This window comes from Actinia tenebrosa, unplaced genomic scaffold (assembly GCF_029948245.1).
Source record: "Actinia tenebrosa isolate PJP-AT-01 unplaced genomic scaffold, QUT_ActTen_1.0 PGA_scaffold5__44_contigs__length_20552954, whole genome shotgun sequence".
In the NCBI taxonomy this organism is placed as follows: domain Eukaryota; kingdom Metazoa; phylum Cnidaria; class Anthozoa; order Actiniaria; family Actiniidae; genus Actinia; species Actinia tenebrosa.
The window spans coordinates 15606955-15630661 of record NW_028292582.1 but is presented as its reverse complement, the minus strand read 5'-3'; the positions used below and the strand labels follow the sequence as shown (position 1 = coordinate 15630661).

Below are 23707 nucleotides of genomic sequence, written 5' to 3'. Positions count from 1 at the left end.
ACCCCCACTGCTTTATTACTTAGGCCCTAAGCACGTTTAGTGCCCCACCCCACTGCATGCTTTGTAGACAGCTACAACATACAGGAAACTCAGCACTTACTCAGGGCTCCTAATGATAGCAGATTTGAAAGGACAGCCCGGCTGAAATTGAAGCTTATTAATGATAACCAATGGGGTCTTACCGAACAGCAATACTGCTGGGTTCTAATATAAACTTGTTAGGAGAACCATGGACCAACACGCCGGTTCTGAAGTTTAGTAGGATATCCAGAAGAAATGTCGCGTCTGAGATGAAGTAAAATACTTGTAAACTAAAGCTTATCCCGTCTCCAAAAAATGATATGGTCACCGGCAAGACAAACATGTTGATCAGCAGCAGCAACAGCACCCAGATGTCCCAGTTAATTCTGCAACATAACATGATCAATACTACTTGTTATTGATATTGATAATAATATAAGACATCAGTTGACTTCGATTAGTGATCATAGTCGTATAAATGATATCAGCTATTATCCCAACAACGCGGGAGTCTCCACTGTATTTCCTTATTTAACAGATTTATATCTTAATGCTATCAAAAAATTAAGGTTTCTTCAATGCGCAACAGAAGAAAAGACAGCACCACCACCAACAACAGCAGCAGCAGCAACGACAGTAACAATAGAAACAACGGCAGGAAAAACAGCAACAACAACAAAAGCAGCAAGAATGTAGCATACACTTAACATATAGCATACACTTAACATATAGCATACACTTAACATATAGCATACACTTAACATATAGCATACACTTAACATATAGCATACACTTAACATATAGCAAAAATGTTGTCAAGTAAATGGAAAATCTAGCCATGCAGGGCTATAATCAGTCAGTTTTATCTCGTATATTCTAATTCTGACGCAATGCGCGCAAGCTTGTTAGATCTGTTGCGTCACTAGTGTATCAAATGACTGCAAGACTGACTGCAATAGTTATTATTCTAATTATTTTTGGTAGACCTTTTATGTTTACCCATTCAGATCACGTATTATTTCCAAGAGTACACCTAATTGAAAAAACGTAGTCGGGTTCGAGAAGGTCATATCATCGAAGCTAACACCGAAAAGGATTTTGGGTACTCCGAAATGTGTATTATATTTGCATATAGACATGTAAAAATGCGCAGTAGAGCAAAGTCGGTCGACCTAGATTAACAACATGCCATAACCACGATGCATAAAATGTGCATAGGAAGGGAAAACTGCACTACGCATGAAATTAGCATAATTGTTAGTCTTCCCATGCTCCCCTTCGGTCTTAGCTGTGATGATATAACCTTTTTTGAACCCGACAACGTTTTTTCAATTACGTGTATACCATTTCTTTGTTTAATGATTGCGCATGAAAACATAAATATGGATGCGGCTCGAGCAAAGACACGGCGGATCCAGGAATCTTAAAAGGGGGTCGATTATTATGAAAGTTGGGAATTCTAGGAAAAGGGGGTGACTGTTACTAATGATATGCTGAGAAATTTGAGCAAAAGGGTGGTGGCTAGTCAACGACTTCACCATCCTTGGATCCGACCCTGAAAGATTTTTATACTCAAGAATGAAACATTACTCACCAGCCGAAAAAGTCTATTGATTCTATTCTCAGAACGAAAATTCTTGCTCGTGTTTTAGTTGATTCCTCTACATATATGTATGATATGTGTGTATATAAATATATCGTTGTTAATCGATACATGACGCCAAATTGCTTGTTTTTTTTTTGTTTTTTGTTTTCTATGATGATAATTGGATGAACACAGGTGATAATGCAAGATGCTGCAGCCGATGAAGAACTAAGTTGTTCTAAAACATCAATCTGTTTATTTTTTCAAGCAGCTATCTTCTGGAATTATTAGCCTTTATTCGTTTATTATTCAGTTACCTCGAATATTAATATTATTATCACATGGCCTTATCTGTCAGTCTGAGCCGGGAAGATTAGACTAGATCGGCAGCAGCTGTATGTAAAGGATCGAAGAGTTCATCCAGACATTTGTTGTTTTTAAATAGTAATCACGAAGATCTACAAACACGACCCACATAATCACACAAACCGGCGATGATATTCAACTCTAAAACCAAAGCTATGCTTATTTTGATTCCTCAATTAGAAAAATATTATGAACCATTTTGATTTATCGCATGATAAGGAGAGTAGAATATCTAAAAACTTCAATCTAAACCATGGTTTTAATTACCAATAGACAGCGTTTTGATTATGTTATTTCGGACGATGGTGAGAATTATGTCTTGCGCCATGATCTAGTTCTGGCCAATATAAACACATTAAAAAACATTTGGGATTTGTTTTAGTCGAGAACTAAATATATGTTTATGTTAGCAAAATTAGATAAGATTCTCCAAGAAAAATCCGTGACGGCTACATGTTAGTATTCTATAATTCATTGCTGTTGAATGTGGTTGGTTAATGAAGGAGAATGTGCGCTTCTTAATTAAATCAATCTTGTAGAAAATTCTTCCAAGCACTTCCGAAAAAGATTTGCATTCAGTAAATAAGAATCTGGCTTAACAATATGAATCAATTTTCAAAATATCTTGTGGAGTTTACCTGCATTTCATTGTCGGTTTTGACGCGATTTTATTTTGAGTGATTTAGAAAAATAAATCTGCAGTTTTTGTGTTGGATGTTTCAATCAAATAAATGGGAATAAGAGAGATAAAAATGAAAAGGAATTCGAAAATGGACACCACATTATTCAAGCCATTACTGACCAAGTAGTTGAAGGACTTGTCAATACAAGGCATTTTATTGTCCCATTCCTCCGCGGTCTGTCGTTCAGTAATATCCTTGTCAGTGCTCTGAGACAAAAATTGGTTTATACTGACCTGAATGAGCTGGTTGGATGGATCACAAAGCCTGCTTTTTTGTATCTTTCTTGCTCGTCTTTCATTGCTCTCCTACTTCCAAATACTTTCATATTCATTCTGTTGTTCATAGGTTGTAGCCAGGACCTCAGTACCATGTTGATTGTATTAGTGACAGAAGAATCAATTATAGTTAGATGAGGGGCACTCGCAGAAAGATATGTGGTACTTGCTAACTCGTGCTTTTCTCTCACATGTTCTCTTACACTCCACGATCGCCTTGGTTTCTTTACCCGGTGCGATGAACCTTGTATTTCAATAAAACTGCTCGCCGGCATTCCTTTTACTTCCTTCTCCAACAGATCGTCCTTGTGTGGAATAACCTTTACATCTTCCAGTTCTATTTTCTCGATATTTGCTGTCTCGCTACATTCTTTTTCGTTCATTTCAGTGTCTTCAATATTCACAATAACTGCTTCAATAGGTAGATGTTCGTTTTCTTTCTCTGTCGCGAGACTGCTACCGGCTTCTTGTTTTTCGTGGGCCTCGTTGTCTTTCTCTTTTTCCTCAGTAGAGTTGTGATTATTTTTTCCAATGTCGCAGACATCATATGGATTCTCTATCTGGTTGATTGGAATATCTTCATGCATTTCGCCGTCACTAGTCTGCACATCCATTGGAACTCTACTTTGGCGTAATCTTGAAATGATCACTCATTATGCTTCAAGATTCAACAAACGTAATTTCCGCACTTTGGTCATTTTTTGGTACGATTCGTAGTGTTTCTGGTATTGGTTCAAAGTCATGTCGTTATTTGAAGGGTTTAATTGTAGAAACCACACGAAGAGTGTGCTGGAAAACGAAACCTATCACATTATTGTTGGTGATTTTACTTCACGCCAAGAAAGGCTTTGGAAGATGAAAGAATCACAGCTAGAGCAAACCGACCAAACAATTATTTAATCTGATGACGTAGGACTGTTGTGACGTCATCAATCCCATTTAGCTCGGAAACCATATAAGAGAGCGCGCGCAGATTTGACAACACGCGTGCATATTTTATATACACAATCAGTTACAGGAAGAATAAAAACTAAACGTCGCATATCTACCCTGATTCTATTTCATTTTATTGGTTAAATTTATATTTTTCGCTGTTCTTGCCGGAAAAGTCAATCATATTTGGATTTAGCAAAAAAGGTCTGCTATATATATTGTCTTTTGTTGTCATAATACAATATAAGATAATTGAATTAACTTTCCTTAGTCTTTCCTTCATGAAAAGAATGCGTGGGAGACATATTCGTTCATGAACAGCCATCATTTTTTATTAACTAAGCCGATCTATGTGGGAGTGGGTGGGGAGAAGTTTTTCACTATGGATCAAGAGTTGTCTTTCTGAGGCGAGCTTTTTCTCCTTTGCGAACATCAGTAGACCTGTCTTCCACAGTATGATCACGCGATCTTGAAATAGAAATGGAGAAAACCATGATTGTATTTGAACTATAACAGGAAATACGTAAAGATACATGCTAGATAAAGAGCCGTGCCTCTGTCAGTACAAATCTAGCACACCATATCGTGTATTTTACTGCTTCATTCTTGGTGTTCTTGTTTACATCCAATAAAGAGTGAAGAAACGGATCAGCATAAGGGCGGGGCAAGGGTTAAAGTAGTAATCGATAGAGGAGAGAGAAACGACGGAAAAAATAGTAGAGGAAAAAGGAAGAGAAAAAAGAAGAGAGAGGAGAGAGAAACAACAAGAGGAAGAGCCAGGAGAGCATAGATAATAGAAAGAAAAAAATATTTAAATGCCTCTTTCTCTCCGATCAATAAACCAACTTACTTTGAAACTGTGTAGAATTCCACCATCAGACATCCAGACAAAATGCATGGAAAATAAAAAAAGACAGTAAATAATGATAAACATGACATCATAGTTGCTATGGTTATATCAGTATTACGTACAAGATGATATGCTGGGTGTCGGGCATTTTTCTGCTCATAACTCAGTCTGGCAGCAGTGTGCACTAATAATATATTAAGAGATAACTAGCTAAAAACTAGTGTGAGCTGTGTCGGTGTTTCTAAAGAAACAGTAATGATAAAAAGGTAAATTATACACCGTGAAAAGATGAAAAAACTTACTAATAACATATTACATGTTTTTAATCTTACTTTTGTTATCATTTTTCTTTGTTTTCTCAGATGATGTGGTGATGACATAAAGGAAGATAGCTTCTACTATTATACCTAGTATCGGCCACAAATGCCTGAGAGGGTCTGGAAACAAGAGTAAGTATTCGTATTAGATAACCTGTTATCGTAAGGGCAGGAAGCCCACGGTACTGGCTTGAACCTTGCACGTACACGGTACGGGAATGGTTTCCCTTTAATTTGCCATTCCAGTAACGACAAAACATATTCTTATATGAAATCCTCTATATAAGATCCTTGTACCTTTAACCCTGAGAGTAAACCGTTGACACTGATCAGGAACACTAGTGTTAGATGATCTGATACAGCAGTAATAATCACCACGGTCTTCGTAATCTGTTTTAGGAATTTCTAGCTTAAATTCCTCGTAGTTACTTTTTCTTGTAAACTTGTAACGTGTTTGCAGACTTTCATTGGAGTAACCTGTAAGAAGAACAGCCTGTTCAGGGTTTTTCGTTGATAGCCTTGATCGATGTTCAGTTTGCTTTTCGTGTGCTTATTGTGTGCCTATCGTTGCTTTTCGTGTGCCTACCGTGTGCTTTTCGTGTGCTTTTCGTGTGCTTTTCGTGTGCTTTTCGTGTGCTTTTCGTGTGCCTATCGTGTGCCTATCGTGTGCATATCGTGTGCTTTTCGTGTGCCTATCGTGTGCCTATCGTTTGCCTATCGTGTGCTTATCGTGTGCTTACTTGTTTCGTTAAGTGTGATCAGCAGGTTTTTGTGTCTCGGTTTTCTTTTCCACACAATCTTGATTGGGTTTCCTGTGGCGTCGCATTGAAACTGAACTGCTTCCCCTTTTATCCGAACGATTTCGTTGTGTGTTAAATCCACTGCGCCAAACTTCGGTCTTACTGAAGTGCAATCATCAATCATGTTAATAAGTGCAAGATGAAGGCAAAATTAAAATAGTCTTTTCTCTACATCTACAACTTGAAATCAGTCAAAACTAATGCGCAAATGCATCTGCCTTAGAATATTACAGCGGTATCTGCATGGGAACTATAGAGCGGTCCACTGCACTCGCTCTGATTTGCGAAGACCTGTGTTGTATTTATGACACCACACACGCGTAGCCAGCTTTGCAACTAACTGATAATCATGAGAAGTGCTTCTCTTCACACGTCACTTCCTGCGTGCTCTGTTACTGGACATTTCGATTCTTCAAAATTATTTACCTTGTACAGAAATGATCCGAGTAACGTTATACGTCCTCTGAGCATGTAACATGGAAGTCAGTTTACACTCGTAATGACCACCATCTTGTGGTTTGTTCAACGTTAGTCTGATGTCTTTAAGATTTCTTTCAGCTGAAGGTACTTCAGCGATACGTTGGTGATCATCCTTAACCCATGCAATTATGACAAGCCGTACCTTGAATATATTACCCTTTTGCGTAATATTGCATGCCAGACGAACAGACTCGCCTAGTTCAGCTGTTATATTGCGTGACACTTCAATCTCTGGAAGATCAGACTCTAAAATAACAAAAGGTTTAAGAAGATTGGCATTGAACTATATACAAGAGACATTATGAATGCCGACTGGACTTGATGTACAGAATAACCTTACTTGCAATATAAGTTATTCCAAAACCATAGGATGTATTAGTGTCGTTAGGTAGCGTGCATCTGTACTGCCCTGAATCACTCGGTTTGATTCGTTTGATCACCATGGTAACATACAGCTTTCTTCCATCAACTGCAAAAAAGAGATGTGACGAGAAAAGTTACAACGACTAAGAAATACGCCGCCTATGGAAAACAATTAAGAGAGAATTCTTTTCGTATTCAAGCGGTGAGCGCCAAAAACTATTTTCTTGAAGAAAGGCTGTTGTACTAGGCTAAAATCTTGTTATTCAGAAAGTTTAACTTGTTTGGAAGTGGAGATGACCGATGAAAGTGGAATCAAAGTGTTAAACCAAAGCAAACATTTTATTCGAAAATGAGGTTTAGGCCTTCATTTGCTTATTTCCCATATATTTTCTATAAAAAAGCCTGACAAAGCAACATTCTAACACAAATGCAACAAAGAATCTTTGTACAATTGAAAATACCGCTTCTAACAGGCATTTTATCATAGTATATCAGTTTCTAACTGTTTAAAAAAGGTTTTGAGTGTTAACCTAAAACGAAAATTGGGATCAAAATTCATACGAAAGTCTAGTTTTTGGCGTTTTTTGCCATTATTACTCATTATTGAAAAAAATTTCCTCTTAAAGTTCTTCACCTTCTGTTTTGTTTTCAAAAACACAGTTTCCTGCAGGACCTTGGTCCACTATACGAATCAAATCACCATACTTATCCACACGAAAGAAGTCTACGCCAGTAGGTTTGACATGTTGGTCTTCAGCATCAAACACCACACACGTCACGCGAAGAGTTTCATCTTCTATTGCAACACTATGACCTGGTAATGGGTCTACAATCTTTAGCACTCCTAAACAAGTACAATAATATTACAATCAAGCGATCTAAAGTGTGAATGGACCATGTATAGATTTTATAGTCGACTCTCCCGTAAGCAACCACCCTGGGGCCAGGAGAAAGTGGTCGCTTACGGGAGATGGTCGCTTACGGGAGATGGTCGCTTACGGGAGATGGTCGCTTACGAGAGAGTTAACACAGGAAGCCCAAGCTATATGTTTACACTAGTGTAATTGTCAATACTTCGTCGGGTTTTCAATACCCGATGACTCTATGTTCTTAAATTTTTTATTGTTAAAGGATCTGTCGTCATTACTGGCTCTTGGGTGGTCGGTTACGAGAGAGGAAAAACAATGAAAATTTCCACAATTTTAACCCCAAAGGTGGTCGCGGTCGCTTACGAAGGTAGTCGCTTACGAGAGAGTTTTTTTTACAGAGTTTATATGGGGAACAAAACAGGAAATTCAAAAAGTGGTCGCTTACGGGAGATGGTCACTTACGAGAGTGGTCGTTCAAAGAGAGTCGACTGTATCAGTGTACTCATGTCAGATATGTCATAGCTTGTCTTAAAAACGTCAGCGTAGAAGACTACCTTGTGACTTAATATGTTCACACACGATACTACACGAATGTTGATCCTTGGCCTCCAGGATCAGAACAGTCCATGTTAGTAAGAACGTTTACGTTCAATACCGAAGGAATTTCAAATCATTCGTATACCTTCTTATCTCCATTTGTTCAATGATATGTATTAGAGCTATCTTACCTTTAACACGAGATAGAACAACCAAAAGAGAAGTTAAAAAGACACAAGACTTGAACAAGATTCGCTGACTCGCCATTATTTATCTACGTTGCTGCGCTGCTCTGTGAAACTGAAACAATCGTGCGTCTACCTACCACCTGGGCTTATATAGGCGGTACTTGAATCTGTTCGTACAGTTATTGATCGTTCATTTTCTATTAATAACATTACCATAAATAAACAGCTGATGTAACATAATAAACTCACTACCCACCGCACAAAACATCAATAAAGTACTGAGCAGTCTATCCTGGCCAGCAGGGAAGATGGGAGGGAGGACAAAAAATAGAGGGGGGTCTTCGTTGTTAGATATTAAAAAATGTAACACTTCTACACAACAGTTTAGTGAGGTACATTTATTTATATTTTTTTTACAAAACAAAAAGTACTATCCTTTCTTTGTTTCTGCAAGTCTTGTATCGTCTATAGTACAAAAGCTCAGATACTTGTTTACTTGCATGAAGAGGAAATCTTGTGTAATTATGACATTTACTGATTTATCTAGAGTTTTACGGTATCCCGCGGAAATTATGAACCCAAACATTCAACTTTGATGATATATTTTTACGCGGTCGAATTAACTAATAGCCTGCTATGTTAACAACGACGTAAACGTGTGCAATATTCATTACCGCTGTGGTGTATAATATACTGCTTATGTGTATATATCAAAAGGCTTATTTGATTGTCATATTTCAGGAGAGCCTATAACCGATCAAAGGTTACCTTCGTGGTCTACAGCACCTGATTCAAGTACGAATAGAATACGTGAGTATCTAATTTAAGATCATTCAGATTTGGGAAAATTATTATTTCAACAATGAAAACCGACTATAGGCAATACATACCTGATCGTTGTCGGTCGGAAATCTATTTGAAAATGTAATAAATTCGATGCTGAACAACACAGTTTCGTTTTAGATTGGAAAATGAAGCATGACCTTTGAGTTCTGATTTTTCGTATTTTCACCAGAAGAAATTAAAGCACAATTAAGATCGCTTAGATCGCCCATTTCAGATCTCCGACCGACAACATTTTTTGAAATAGGTGTGATATAACGGTTAAACTAATGCGCTTATCAATATGAAGCATTAAAAAAATACGACTTACTGGCTCGTTGTATTCTGTTTGTGTTTCAAAAGCCAGTTTTAACCTATTAGGAAGGGAAGTTACATATCCTATTACACCAACCCATCAGTCCCCATTGACCCCGAGGTATTGAATGCAGCTAAATGCCCCAGTGGTACCCGGTAAGAAGGATTTTAACACTCCTCAAGGATCGGTACTGTACTGTATTTCTAATTTGTCGTGGCTCCAGTATTACGTAAGCGGATGTGTCCTTTGCTTCCTTCATTAGAGATTGTGTAGCTAAGTTCTGTGTTGGCGTCAGATCTAAAAATAAATCGCAAAAAGCAAATTCAGTATTCAGTTGAGTCATATCTAATTATTGTCTTGACTATAAACACGGTACTTACCTGTAGGCTGTAGTGAAACATTGTTGTTTATGAAAAGAAAAAACACCAAGTTAGGAATGTTTACCCACAACGGCTAACATGACTTCAGAAAACACCCTCCCTCCAATCAAAATGCTTGAATTCGAAAGTCATGATCATTTGAGAGTTAATAGCACTTTTCTCTGTGATTATCATAATCTGGCTATGCATGCAAGGATGTCAGTCTCAAGTTCCTAAATCAAGAAAAAGATTGCAAACCTTATGTTGCAAAGAATTGTGTGTTAAGATCACGATGTTCCGCCATCTCGTGTCCACAAATTCAGTCCCATCATTCATTATACCACAAGATCGCTGTCTAATTAAACTTTGGCAATATTTTGACATATAGAAACTTGGGTGCCATGTACTCACTTTTTTCTTTTTTTGCTTTGAATTTGGCGGCAATCAGTAGAATAAGGATGATGAGAATAGCTTCACATATTATTCCAATCAGCGGCCATAACCAACCAAGGGGATCTGGGGACACAAAGGAAAGCATGAGGTTTAGAAACAATAAGAAAGCCAGCAGGTGTTCAGGGTGACGGTTAGGCTATGGCGACATACCTTTAACCCTAAGAGTAAACTCTTGGCATTTCTCGAGACTAGCGTTATATTTGATACAGCAGTAATATTCACCACGGTCATCATAGTCGAGATCATGGATTTCTAACTTGAATCCTTCGTAGTTAGTGGTTGAATCAAAAATGTACTTTGAAGAGTTGGCTACAAAATATAAAACTATCAGTCAGCTTTGTGTAACATGTTCAGAAGACTCGAATTGATGGTTTTCACGGCGGCCATGTTGGAAAAACTAAACAAAAGTGTTGTCAATGAATTCTTTTGTATATCCTCCAACATGGCCGCCGTGTTTTTTGTTATTTAATTCTCTTGGGAATGGTTGAAAACCATCAATAGTGACTGTTCTACTGACTTGTTTGGGTTAAGCTTGTCCTTGTGGTTTCTGAGCGTCCATGCTTCTGCCAGATAATCTGTATTGGATTGCCTTTGGCCCCGCAGTTCATTGTAGCAGATTCACTCTCGGTCTTAATGATTTCATTGTCATCGCCAAGAAGCATTTGATTTCTCGGGAACGCTGGTATCACTGTTTGGGCATAAAGATTACAGGCATGAAATAAAAACTAGTTGTCATATAAATAGTAGTAGCAAAAATTACCAAAACAATGGGGGAGGGGAGGGGAGGGGGACTAAGATGGGTTTGGGCATAAGTGCAAGCTATTGATAGAACCATTCTCCGGCGCGGCATCTTTTATCCCAACATTTTCATCTTTTCTTGTCACAATATTAGATATATATTATGAACACATGAACTCACCTTTAACTTGGATTTTACCAGTGGTTATATATTCCCTTTGAAGTCGAAGAATTGAAGTGAGTTGGCATTTGTAAGTGCCAGCATCCTCGGGTTTTTCCATATTCAGAGTAAGATTCGGCAATAACTTTTCATTTTCAGCAAGATTTTTAACCTCTTCGCGCTTGTCATTTCTCTTGAACCAAGCGATTTCGACCAACTTAACACTGAACTTCTTCCCTTTTTTGACTAAGTTACACGACAGATTCACTGGCGTGTTGAAATCCACTTCTTTATCTTCGGATAATTTAATCTCTGGAAGATCTTTCTCTGTGGTGAAATAAAGGAGTGAGCAAATTCGTGACAGAGAAGAAAAGAATAGAAAAGAAAAGAAAGGAAGGTCGAAAGGGAAAAGGAATGAAATGGAAAGAAATACCAAAAGAATAAATGTCATTTTTAGTGGCGGTAGCCTAGTAGGCCTTGCCGTGTTGAGGCAGGGGTTAGTAAATACATATTGGTGACTTACTTTCAATATAGCTGATACCAAATCCGTATCTTGCATATGTGTCATTCACGTGACATTCATATTGGCCTGCTTCGTGACTGGTAATGTTATTGATGATCAAGGTTCCATTCCATCTTGGAACGCCTCTAAAATCTGTCGATCAACCAACACCGAAACATTGCCACACTGAACTGAACCAGTTGCCTAGCAACTTGGATAGACTAGCATTCACTGCGGCAGAGGGCGCATGCGCTCTAGTATTTTATGTATATTGGAAGCAATCAAAATAACAACATTTCAAAAGAAGTAATCGATAATACTGAGAGATAGCAAGTGAAAATCGTCAAACTTACAGTCCGTCTTGTGGTCATAGGAGTATTTGCCATCGTTAACAATTCGTCTCTTGTCTCCAAATCTGCTTGTGATTTTGTAAAACTCTATCTTAGTAACGTTGTCATGGGTAGTGTCGTTTTCCAAGTCGATTAATACACAGGTAATGCTGATGTTTTCTCCTTCAATGCCAACCACGTGACCAGGGTATGGCTCGGTGACTTCTGGTATGCCTGTCAATCACCTCTGCATTAGTTATCACGTGTTATGCTTATCATATTTGCCTGTCTTTCTGTCTGTCTGTCTGTCTCAGGAGACAGACAGACAGACAAACAGACAGACAGAACGACAGATAGACAGACCATAGTTAATAGAGGGGAATGGATTCCCCTCTATTTACTATGGACAGACAGACAGACAGTAGTTTGAAGCAAAGTCTACCTTACAGCGGAGCCTAAACTGATTCCATAGTCGTAGTCGTCGCTCTTATCCAGAATCGACAAAATAGCGAAAACACTGTCTTATTATGGAACCAGTCTAGGCGGAGCCAAACTTCAACAGTTTTTCATTAAGTTTGAGGAGAGCTTAATTGATTGGTATTTTTAGACGTGAAGTATTTTCATCATATTTATGCATGCTATATTTTTACATTTAACTTTTCTTTAATTTATTGATATGGCTTTTCTTGGGGGGAAAACAATGCAAGTTGAGCTTAACCATCGTGGTAAAATGAAGGAGTCCCTCACTCACTTCGTAACGGCACTAATGACGTCCTACGCTATTTACACAACAAGCACCAGCACACATCAGGTTAAAATGTGTACAAATATTGTCGCTTTAGTTCGTTAGGTTTTTACTGAAACAGGTCGTATTAAACTAGAACACACAACCAAAAGAATTTTCTTGAGTTTGGTTGATTGGAAAACCAAACACACATTAAATATTAATGCCCGCTCCATCGATGTTCGACTATAAACCACCCCATGTACAGCGAAATGGGAAGACTATTTTCTTTATTCCTTAGCATGGATAATAAGTTTTTATTGTAGTTCTTTTCCGTAATTTGACTGTAGAATTAAAATATTTTCAATTGATGGAATACTCGAATATTCTGTTGTGCTTCACTGCATTTCTAATTGAATATTTTTCAAATAACTTTATATATTCAGATCTGTATAGAAGGTGAAAACGTTTTTTAATTGAAGAAAAATCCTCAAATATGTTCTCTAATGTATCTTGGCAATTTCTTTTTCTTTACGCGATGATTTGATATTGTCTTATTTGTTTTTATTTCCTAATAATTGCAATTGATAAAAGTGTTCGTGGCACTCCTTGCAAACGAAGTACCGAGAGGCCACTAGATGCATGTGGAACAGTAAATACTCACGACCCGTACTCAATAACATAACAAATATATTATCTAAGAAGGGAAACCTTAATAACCTGTCATCACTTCTGAATCTCGATGTATATTCAAACAAGTCTGTGCTCAACTATCAAAATTACGTAAATAGTATTGTGAGTGAACTTTTTTGTGTCTTTCTTGTTAGTTTTGTTACTTGTTTCGATTCTAGAAGTTTCTTAAACTTATACTACAGCTTACCTGAAGCAGGAACCACAAAGAAGATGAAAAGGATGGCATAACATATAGCGAAAAAAAGAGTGAAACCAAGCCATCTTGATGATGTTTTGAGTGGCGTCCTTCACTATTGACGTCACACTCTAGTCACGCAAAAGACACGCGTGATCACGCTCCAAATATGCATATCACATCAATATCGAAGTGGATTCCAAACCTAGATGGCTTGATAAGCATCAATCAAAATAATTGTACTTAGTTTGTAACAGGATGACGTCATATCAACTCACAGTTCCCTTCAACATAGATTTCAGTATATCTCTGAGAGTATTTGATGAATGTCATCCAAACTTTGCAGTATGCTTTTATGAAGAAATAGAAAACATGAAAATGCACAAACTGTGGTTGCTATGGTAACACACTGGTGTCTAGGCACCTAACAACGATTTTAGCCTTTCAGCGATTGCTTGGTTATAATTTAACTTGAGCTGAAAATTGTTTGACTAAATTTGTATCTACGACCATAAAAGATATTTTAATCTAGCCTTATTCGATACCTTCTCTCGCAAAGGTAGAAATGTCAAAAACCTGAATTTTAGGTAGGGGTGACCTAGAACCGAGGCTGTTGCTATGGCAACTTATATCTATAGCTCCTTTTGGAGAACAGCTAGAGTACTATGATACTAGCAAATTTGTTCGATTTTGATTGAAATTGGACTGAGATATAGCTTATCAAAATCTTAGGCTGCTCAAGTATTGCAAATATGACGTCATCAAGAAAAATGGCAGCCATTTTGTAAACTCCCATATCTTTTGAAGGAAAAAAGGTATTTGAAAAAGGAAAGTTACATTTTACTTCCTTATCAAAGGTCTTTCAAGCCAGGGGAAAAAAGAGCAAGTCAGAAATTTGATCGTAGTAGCAATTTAACCTACGGAAACACGTTGCATTGGTGGTGGCGGAACGAAATGGAAAATAAGTGTTGGGATGGCGCCAGGGGGGGAGAGAAGAGCTGAAATTTATTTTTGTCTTTTTCTTGTTGTTTTGATGTGCAGTACGTTGAGATGGGCTTCCTTTGTTTGCAATCAATCCCAAGAGAGCACAATAACAAAAGGGATGTCCGCCATGTTGGAAGATATAACAAAAGAATTCATTGAGAAATCTTGTCGAATTCTTCCAACATGGCGGCTATAACGTCTATTGCAAACGAAGAATCCCCACTGCCTCTGTTACTACCTAGGAATATGGTTGTGTCAAACATATACATACAGAAAATTTTGAATAAACTTATAAAGTAGCTCACATCATTCCTTTTGACTTGCATCAGTTTAGAGATAGTTAACTATGGTTTTGAAATCTAGTTGAGCATAGAGCAGTTTATTATTTTACTTATCCGAGGTAAATAGTGCTTTGCTTTTCTGCCAACTACTTGTTTGTGCTTTCTCAGTTTTTTCTTTTATTCATTCATTTCTATGCCTCATATTTATTTTTTCTCAACCTTAAGGTACAGTAAATGGATCAGGTCAGTGTTCAAACTGTATACACTATATACTTTCAATACAAAGATCAGGCTGTGAAGGGAGATGCAGTGAGCATAAGCAAGGGAGATGTCAGGACATCTAGGGGCATAAGAGACCTGCTCAAACAGCAATGTTAAACATGAATGTAGCAGATGGGCATTAGCAATGAATATAACTCCAAGGAGTTCAACAGTTCATTTTTCTCCTATTCCACTTTAATTATTAGTTCACTTTACAACAGTTAAAGCCTAAATGTAGATGTTTACCTAATGTAGGGATTATTATGACCCTTTTTTCAATAATTACAACTTGTTCATGTACAAAACCCTTTAAAAGCATATTTGGATTATTTGCAAGACTATTTTCTGGTAGTACCATTACACTAGTAATACTAGAGTGAAGGAATTCAACTCGTGTTATTTCTCAATTGACCTGGTTTTCTTTGTTATTCATAATGCGAGATCAATAAATAGTTAGTTATTAACCCGGTTAATAACTATATATAGACTTTGCATTTATAATGAGCAACATTTGATAGAAAACCTTCTCGATTGATAAATAAAATACTTTATTACCTCAAACGTCAGCAATAAGACTATACATTTACATCCCTCGAGCCTACAGCCCTCTGGATGTATATGGCTTATTGCCTCCGTTCTCGGTAATTAACTCTTAAAAATAAAAAATACTAGTCAACGTGTAATAGTCAAATAGATACAAATGGAAATAATGGAATTAGTGTCTACTAATGTGTATTAAGTCTAATATCTATTGCACGGGTTAAATGACTTCACTCTATGAATGATCAATATTATAAATTATTTTTAGCATTGGTAAATTGACACATCCTTTGCTTGATTCATATAAACAATGTATCAAGTGCTAAACAATAGAAAACTGACTTAAAAGATGCCAGCTATGACATAATTATATTGTATGACTGGGTTTATAAGATTCTGTAGAAAGTCTCACATATACTACTAGTTATGACCACCATAAGAAAATGAAGACAACCATAATGTAACAGAGTCAGATAATCCTTATTAATCAATGTAAAAGTCTGTCTATCAGTGTAAAAATCTGTCTTCTAGTCTTAAGGTCTGTCTACTAGTCTAAAGGTCTGTCTACTAGTCTAAAGGTGTCTGTCAGTCTAAAGGTCTGTCTACTAGTCTAAAGGTCTGTCTACTAGTCTAAAGGTGTCTGTCAGTCTTAAGGTCTGTCTACTAGTCTAAAGGTCTGTCTATCAGTGTAAAGGTCTGTCTGTTAGTCCAAAGGTCTGTCTATCAGTCCAATGGTCTGTCAAACAATATAAAGGTCTGTCAAGCAATCTAAGGGTTCGGTTTAACAGTCTGAAGGTCTGTTATCAGTCCATTTGTCTGTCTATCAGTCTGAAGTTTTGTCTCAGTCTGAAGGTTTGTCTCAGTCTGAAGGTTTGTCTCAGTCTGAAGGTTTGTCTATCAGTGCAAAGTCTTGTCTATCAGTCCAAGGGGTTTTCTGTCTATTAGTCTAAAGGTCTGTGAGTTCAAGGGGTTTGTCTTACAGGCTGAGGGACTGTCCATCAGTCTGAGGGTTTGACTATCAGTGTAGGTTCAGATTAAGTTCAAGGGGTCTTACTGTCAGCGTAAGGGTCTGTTGATTGGGGACTTTTTCTCACATGACTAAAATTAATGATCCATATTCAAGTTTGTCAGTTTAACGGTTTGGAACTTAAACATATTCTGTCACACAAGTAAACAAAACCATCTTAGAAGCAAATGCTGTCTTGATTTGAATAAAGTGTAATAGTCCTACAAACTTAAGCTTTCTCTGCTTCAGTAGAGGCAGCACCTGCTGATTGACGCAAACGAACATGTCCCTTATCACCATTATCATCTGTTGAACTGTAGCTAAAGTCAACACGGTCATCCACTCTAAAAGTAACAAAAAGATAGATTAAATATCAAGTGATTGGGTTAAAATTGCTGGCTGATCAATTAGTGAAAACCTTCTCACTTACTTGGCTGCTAATGTGAGTCCAGAATTAACCACCAAGGAAAACAAAATAAAAATAATAAATAAATGAATAAATTGTAAAAGAATATTCCAAAAAATAATCTAGCAATATTGTACACCTTTTGCTGTTCATTAAGAGAAAATGTACATTCATTTGTGCCAATAGTTGTATCAATAACGTGTAATGTACTTTCATCAACACCACAAGTAACATCATTAGCGCGGATCAACTTTCAATAACGATATTTGAATATGCGTGTACATTCATAGGCATCAATGGACAATCAATAGCGCGTTTGTACATTCATATGCGCGGATTGTATTTTCTTGTGCGCGAAATTCAACTTCAATAACACCAAATGACAAACAATTGCATTTATGGACAATCATTTACCCAAAAGTGAAAATTCATTAGTGCTATTAGCATAATCATTGACAATCTATAATGCGTTTGGACAATCATGAGGGTCAATGTTATATTCTATAGCGTGGTTCGACAAACATTTGCATGATTCGAATGAACAATAAGAGAAATAAAACAATCATGAGCGATTTTTTATCTATTTTAGCCTTTAATTTCTTCGCCATTTATACATCGTGGCAAATACGTTTGCATATAACTGAATCACTGACCACATTTAGCGATAGTGATAGTTGCCACATTTCTCTGGAGCCCTTCCATTAGCAACTGCGTTCTATAGTGACCTAGAGCAATCCCTTGTCGTCTTGCCTCAGCCCGATCGTTCGTATGTTGTTGGATCTCTGGACGGCTGAGGTCGGCTTTGATTGCTGCTTTAAGTGAGCTAACTGCTATTCTCCTACGCAGCCGCTATTATGGAGGCAGTTACCTGAGTTTTTTTATACGTTTTAAAGTGATAAACAAAAATCGCTCATGATTGTTTTATTTCTCTTATTGTTCATTCGAATCATGCAAATGTTTGTCGAACCACGCTATAGAATATAACATTGACCCTCATGATTGTCCAAACGCATTATAGATTGTCAATGATTATGCTAATAGCACTAATGAATTTTCACTTTTGGGTAAATGATTGTCCATAAATGCAATTGTTTGTCATTTGGTGTTATTGAAGTTGAATTTCGCGCACAAGAAAATACAATCCGCGCATATGAATGTACAAACGCGCTATTGATTGTCCATTGATGCCTATGAATGTACACGCATATTCAAATATCGTTATTGAAAGTTGATCCGCGCTAATGATGTTACTTGTGGTGTTGATGAAAGTACATTACACGTTATTGATACAACTATTGGCACAAATGAATGTACATTTTCTCTTAATGAACAGCAAAAGGTGTAAATTCTTACATTTATTTTTCTTGCTCTTTATCCTTTCAGAAGCATAGATGATGATGAAAAGTAGGATGACTTCAATGATGATCCCAATAACTGGCCAAAGGGGTCCAAGTGGATCTGAGAAGAAAAAAATAGACATTTACTGGTAAGCAAAGCATATACAGTTTAACCCTCAAAGACTGAAGATCTATTTTCTATATTTTTTTAAACAGTAAACTGGATATTCCAATGAAATCTGCATGACATGTACAGGTATTGACACAAAAAAGAAAACTTGAAAGTAAAATAAGAATTCTACAGAAAAACTCTCCAAATGCTTTTCTTCTCTCTGTCATAATGATAAAAATATGGGAAGCACTGGTGGCGTGCGCTGCTAATGCGCTGCCTCTCACCAATGCGGCCCGAGTTCGAGTCCTGCCGATCTCGATGTCGTATGTGAGTAGAATTGTTTGTTGGTTCTCTCCTGTGCTTTGAGGGTTTTTTCTCGGGTCTTCCAGTTTTCCTCCCTCCTCAAAAATCAAATTCTAAATTCTAATTGGATCTCTGGGCTTTCACTTAGTTTGGAGCCTAGCTCTGTTGTGATTGTCCCACGCTGTGATACGACAGTGAAAAGCTTTGTAGATTTTTTTTAAAAAGGTTTATCTTGCACATATATCTTTTAAGAAGGTTGTACATTTTTTTTTGAGAATCAGTCTAACTTACTACACAAGCAGCAGACTGAGTCATACAGTATGCTACATTAACAGGCCTTCAAACAAACCTTTGACTCTCAAAGTGAACACTTGACAGTCCGTAGTCTCTTTTTCCTCTCTTGTATTGTTGGATTCCTTGACACAGCAGTAATATCTACCACGATGGGAATAATCCACCTTATCTATATGCAGCGAATGACCTTTCAGCTTATCCATGTTTAGCAAGCAATAATCAGATGAGTTGCCAACTTGGATTGAAAAAGTAAACAAAGTCAAACAAGTGAATTACAGATCTATGAAATAGAAAAAGCACAAAGATAGCAACTAACCTACCCTCATACCTACCCACCACCCACCCTCATATCTACCCTCACCCACCCTCATACCTACTTACCCACTGTCCACCTGTCCTCCCTTGTACCTACCCACAAACCTACCTACCCACCTCCCCCATACCTACTCACCCACTCTTTCCTGCTCCTTTTGTCTTTACTGTACCTTCAATAAAACTTGCTTGTAAGGCAGATCGTCGTTTCTCTTTCCATTCAGTCTGGAGAGGATTTCCTTCAGCAGAGCAAGTAAATGTTACAGATTCTCCTTTCATGGTTACAATTTCATTGTCTTTTAGGTCTGCTGTGAAGAACTTGGGTTTCACTGAAAGTATTTTACAGGTGTCTTAATTAATATCATTGTATATCTTATGATTTTATTTTATTATTATACCTTAGGTGTCCCCTATTAGTAGAGGGTTTTCCCTCAGCTAGTTATTTTCTTGACACGTTAATAAAGTATCTACATGTATCTATCTATCTTATCAAGGTCAGTTAAGCAATATATATAACATTTAAAAGTAACATATAAGTTAAATTGGTATACTGCTAACTGGCTTAACATTGCCAATAGCCTTCCGAAAATGAAGAAAAACCTGGGTCAAGTTGGCACTGTAGTACATTGTGGGCCAACTCAATCCATTTTTTTCCCCTCAACCTTGAACTGAGTAATAAAGGTTAACCCCAATAAAACAAACAGGTTTCACTGGCTAGTTCTTTTTCAGTTATGACCACAGTAGTAGATGTGCAAGTGTATGCGCCCAAGTATACAGTCTTTTTCTCCACTTTTTATTTCTCTCTGGATATAAAGAAAGAGATAGAACTCTCCTAGATTATAAGGTTACCAGTCTTTTCGATCCAAAGTCTTTTTCGATCCAGGTCTTTTTGAACCACCTATATACACTTTCGATTCACATACATACACATTCGATCCAATACAGTTATGAAATATTTTATAGATGTTTAGTGTTTTCTTTCGGAAATATTACAGAAATATCACAGAAGAAGTGAACTAATTCAGCAAGTAAACCAACTGAGGGAACCAAGTATCATGTGTGATCATGTGTGATGTATTATCGTTTACGAAGTTAAGTTAGCACCCATAGTCACTTCCAACGTAAAGTCTTTAGCCAAGAATAAATGTTTTCTCCCTTCATGAATATGAATCTCCTAGTGAATAAAGCGAAGGAATATCATGAAGAAGTGAACAACATTAGAAGCGAATGATGGCTGTTGTGCGACAAGCGCATGACAATTACTGTAGCGCATGTGTTACCGTCCACTCGTCAATGAAACCGGTAAACTTTATTTTTGGTAACAAGTTATTAATTAATTTTTGGAATCTTCTGCAAAAAGCTTTTTTATATTCAAGAAGTTTTAAAATACCTTTGGAATGAATAAAAATAAAGAAACATCACGAAACAATAAAGAGATTTATTTTTTGATCATAATCTTTTAATCGGTACTCAAGACAACTTTTTAAACTATACTCTTTAACATTTTGCATGTACACAGCATATAGGACTTGTTATATGCTTTAGTTATATAGGTGGATCGAAAGTGTATATAGGTGGATCAAAAGTGTATATAGGTGGTTTGAAAGTGTGTATACGTGGTTTGAAAAGACCTGGATCAAAAAGAGTTTGGATCGAAATGACCAGTAACCGATTAGAAACATTTCATACCTGACACATAGATGCTACCAGTAACATTATACTCCTTGACTTTTCTAAGCTTGGATGTCAAGTGACAAGTGTAGATACCACCAACTTCAGGACGGTCCACATCAATCTTGAGGGATTTAAGGGACTGTTCTCTTGGGTAAAGAACTTCTTCAACGAGCCGACCATCTTTGGCCCACATCAGCTTGGTTAGTTCAGTCTGCCTTGCAGAAGTGGCTTGACTGATGGTAAGGTTACAACTAAGTACAATATTATCTCCAAATTCTGCTGATACATTGTTAGAGACTTCAATGCCTGGAAGCTCACTTCCTGTTATAATCAAACAGTATCAAGCATGTAAAACATATATGTCATGAAGATGAGGATTTTACAGAGTTATTCTAAATCAAGGGTAGTGTAGCATCAGTCGATTTGCCTCTCACCTCTGCAGAGGTTTCAGATTTTATTTCTGGACTGACTCAGCATCACGTTAGCAGAATTCATGATGTCTATCTCTTGGTGTGAGGGCTTTTATCCTGATTCTCCTATTCATTTTGGGTTTAGTCTGTGTGTTAGTGATGCCCATGATATTGATCAGAACAGTGGATGTTTCAGGATTCCATCCTCTAGTGAGCTGTGCACTGACTTTGATTAGCCCAATGGTTGTATTGCAGTTTGATAAAATTCTAAGATTTTGACAGCAAAAACAAAGTGTGAATTCAACCTATTGATATACTGTATGTATAAAACGAATTTACTTACTTTCAATAACAGTGACAGTGAATCCATATTCATGTTGACTACCTCCTGTGTGTCCTTGGCATTCATAACCGCCATTTCTTGAATCATCATTCATTATGACTTTATTAAAATGCAGAGTCACACGTAACTTTCTTCCACCATCTAGAAATATCAGCAGAGTTTGTTAGGTCCTTCTCTTGATGTGAGGGTTTTTTTAAATTAGCCGTGCCCTGACTTTGATAAGTCAAGTGATTGTTTCAGGGTTTCAGGTTTTGATAAAATTTAAAAGTTTTTTTGGTCCAACCGAGGTTTTTTAGTGCTTTTTGCATCATTAGAATTGAACAATATTATAATTTAGGCAATCTCTTTGAGCTCATGATCACTAACCCAAGGTTTCATTTTGATAATAGATGCGTCCATCAGGTCCTTCATCTCTTATGGGTTCAACGTCACCAAAACGACTCTTCCTCACAAATATTATCTCATCTGGATTGGAAACTGTGTCTTCCACTATGCAGGGAACTTTTGTCTTCTCGTCTTCAATAGCATAAACATTATCTGGATAAGGAGCAACTATTTTAGGAGCACCTGTATAGAAGTTGAACATAGATATCGTATTAAACTTTTGAAACAGCAAATTCTATAAAAACTGACAAAGCAATTCAGTTGAAGGGATTTCCCTTTGCTAAAATTAAAGGGTGTTTGAAGTACGATATCTACAAAGAAGAATGAGACCATAAACTGCAGAGTATTGTTTAATGTTGTAATGAACATTACAGAGCAACACTCATGTTTATTCTTCAATCACAAACACGCACCAAACAACATAACAAAGCAACAAAGTAATAATAATATGAATAAAATATATTATTCTAACAGTTATGCATGTTTATGCAACGACAATCAAACAAGAGTGTATTCATGAATTTATGGAAAAGCATTTAGTTTTTAGGTAAATATTTTGTAATAATTTGTCTATATAAATAAATTTGTAATTAAGTTTTTACGAAATAAACCCGATTCGTCGCTTAAGGGACCGATCGATCAGGTATGGTTCATAAATATTGAACACCAGAAAGATATTTATCTGCAGATGTTAAAGAAAGCCAGCTAACACAACAACAAAACGAATCTAGTCTTGAACAACGCCTCATCATCAATATCATCAATTGCCAATTATATACTGAGAATAAAGTACTTTGTCTGGCTTTTCTAGCGATGTAATAACGGAAACTAAAGCAGACCTTAGTTTAATGATACAACAAAGTCGTTCTTTTCAAATCTCACTAATTCAGCATAATAATCGACCTTCGAGGAACATTCGTGTTTCAAGAAGATTTGACAAGCTTTCTGTGTTCAAACACATCATATTTCTAAATAACAGACAAAAGAAGGTATATCGTACTCACCATATACGAAGGATACCGAGAAGATGGCAAGAAAAGGTAAAATAATTGTGCAGATTTTCAAGTCAAGCTTCGACATTTTGTTGGACTGACTGAGACCCACCTTGATATCCCCGCTAGGTACCAGGCACCACTCGGACACTATCGGCATATTCATACCCAGACCCTCCCGTACTGTTCTAGAAAAATTCATTCGTTCTTTCTTTCAGAGAATTCTACATTATCAGTCTGTAACTCTTTCTTTTTTTTCTTGTCTTTAGATCTTTTAGATTTATTTGATCTGTAATAATTCCTTTATTCTTAGTCTTATAAAGATAAGATCTTTCCTGGGCTATTATTATTTTCACTAGGCATTTCCTTCCAGCGTAGCCTGTCTAACTATAGCAGTCATGGCTAGTCTATCTTTCTACGTACGGCCTATATTCCGTTTCTGCTTTACTAAACGGCTGTTGGACCTCGTGGCAGTAGAAACAAAGGAAAGCGTTAATTGGCATGATTGAAAGTATTAAGTTAGAGGTTAC

The 23707-nt window shown here is 36.9% G+C and overlaps 3 protein-coding genes and 1 long non-coding RNA gene across 4 annotated transcripts in view; all 4 read right to left on the bottom strand.

Moving 5' to 3' along the window:
- LOC116305854 (potassium/sodium hyperpolarization-activated cyclic nucleotide-gated channel 2) overlaps positions 1-3809 on the bottom strand; it is a 10771-nt gene extending 6962 nt beyond the window's left edge. The window contains exons 1-2 of the mRNA XM_031715832.2: positions 2889-3809; positions 183-407 (exon numbers count right to left, since the gene is read on the bottom strand). Of these exons, the coding sequence (XP_031571692.1) occupies positions 183-407; positions 2889-3544 (881 nt within the window). The 5' untranslated portion in view covers positions 3545-3809. The remainder of the gene's footprint in view (positions 1-182; positions 408-2888) is intronic.
- Positions 3810-3981: 172 nt separating this feature from the next.
- Positions 3982-8411, bottom strand: LOC116305850 (neuroplastin). The gene is made up of 8 exons (XM_089037967.1): positions 8271-8411; positions 7308-7517; positions 6651-6779; positions 6257-6556; positions 5771-5932; positions 5328-5507; positions 4714-5150; positions 3982-4331 (listed from the first exon to the last, which is right to left on the bottom strand). The coding sequence occupies exons 1-7, from the start codon at positions 8344-8346 to the stop codon at positions 5026-5028; spliced, it is 1182 nt and encodes a 393-aa protein (XP_088894093.1). The 5' UTR covers positions 8347-8411; the 3' UTR covers positions 3982-4331; positions 4714-5025.
- A 239-nt stretch (positions 8412-8650) lies between these two features.
- On the bottom strand, positions 8651-23352 carry LOC116305849 (hemicentin-2). Its single transcript, XM_089038107.1, has 14 exons — positions 23190-23352; positions 22168-22368; positions 21802-21942; positions 21064-21369; positions 19548-19703; positions 19118-19297; positions 18370-18474; positions 11971-12180; positions 11639-11770; positions 11137-11442; positions 10735-10905; positions 10368-10526; positions 9786-10280; positions 8651-9702 (listed from the first exon to the last, which is right to left on the bottom strand). Exons 1-13 carry the CDS (start codon positions 23341-23343, stop codon positions 10120-10122), a joined length of 2382 nt encoding a protein of 793 aa, XP_088894233.1. The 5' UTR covers positions 23344-23352; the 3' UTR covers positions 8651-9702; positions 9786-10119.
- LOC148906707 (uncharacterized) lies at positions 15238-17487 on the bottom strand. Its single transcript, XR_016121310.1, has 2 exons — positions 17041-17487; positions 15238-16954 (listed from the first exon to the last, which is right to left on the bottom strand). It is a non-coding gene; the product is annotated as an uncharacterized LOC148906707 (long non-coding RNA).
- Positions 23353-23707: the final 355 nt, after the last annotated feature.

Coding starts and splice junctions, on each gene's coding strand:
- LOC116305850 (XM_089037967.1), bottom strand. CDS start 8,346: ATGGCGAGTCAGCGAATCTTGTTCAAGTCTTGTGTCTTTTTAACTTCT. Junction 6,780..7,307: donor TTTTGAAAACAAAACAGAAG/GTGAAGAACTTT, acceptor TCTTTTTTGCAG/TTGATGGAAGAAAGCTGTAT. Junction 5,933..6,256: donor TCGGATCATTTCTGTACAAG/GTAAATAATTTT, acceptor ATTGCACTTCAG/TAAGACCGAAGTTTGGCGCA.
- LOC116305849 (XM_089038107.1), bottom strand. CDS start 23,343: ATGAATATGCCGATAGTGTCCGAGTGGTGCCTGGTACCTAGCGGGGAT. Junction 21,370..21,801: donor CACTGTCACTGTTATTGAAA/GTAAGTAAATTC, acceptor TGATTATAACAG/GAAGTGAGCTTCCAGGCATT. Junction 11,443..11,638: donor TGGTATCAGCTATATTGAAA/GTAAGTCACCAA, acceptor ATTTCACCACAG/AGAAAGATCTTCCAGAGATT.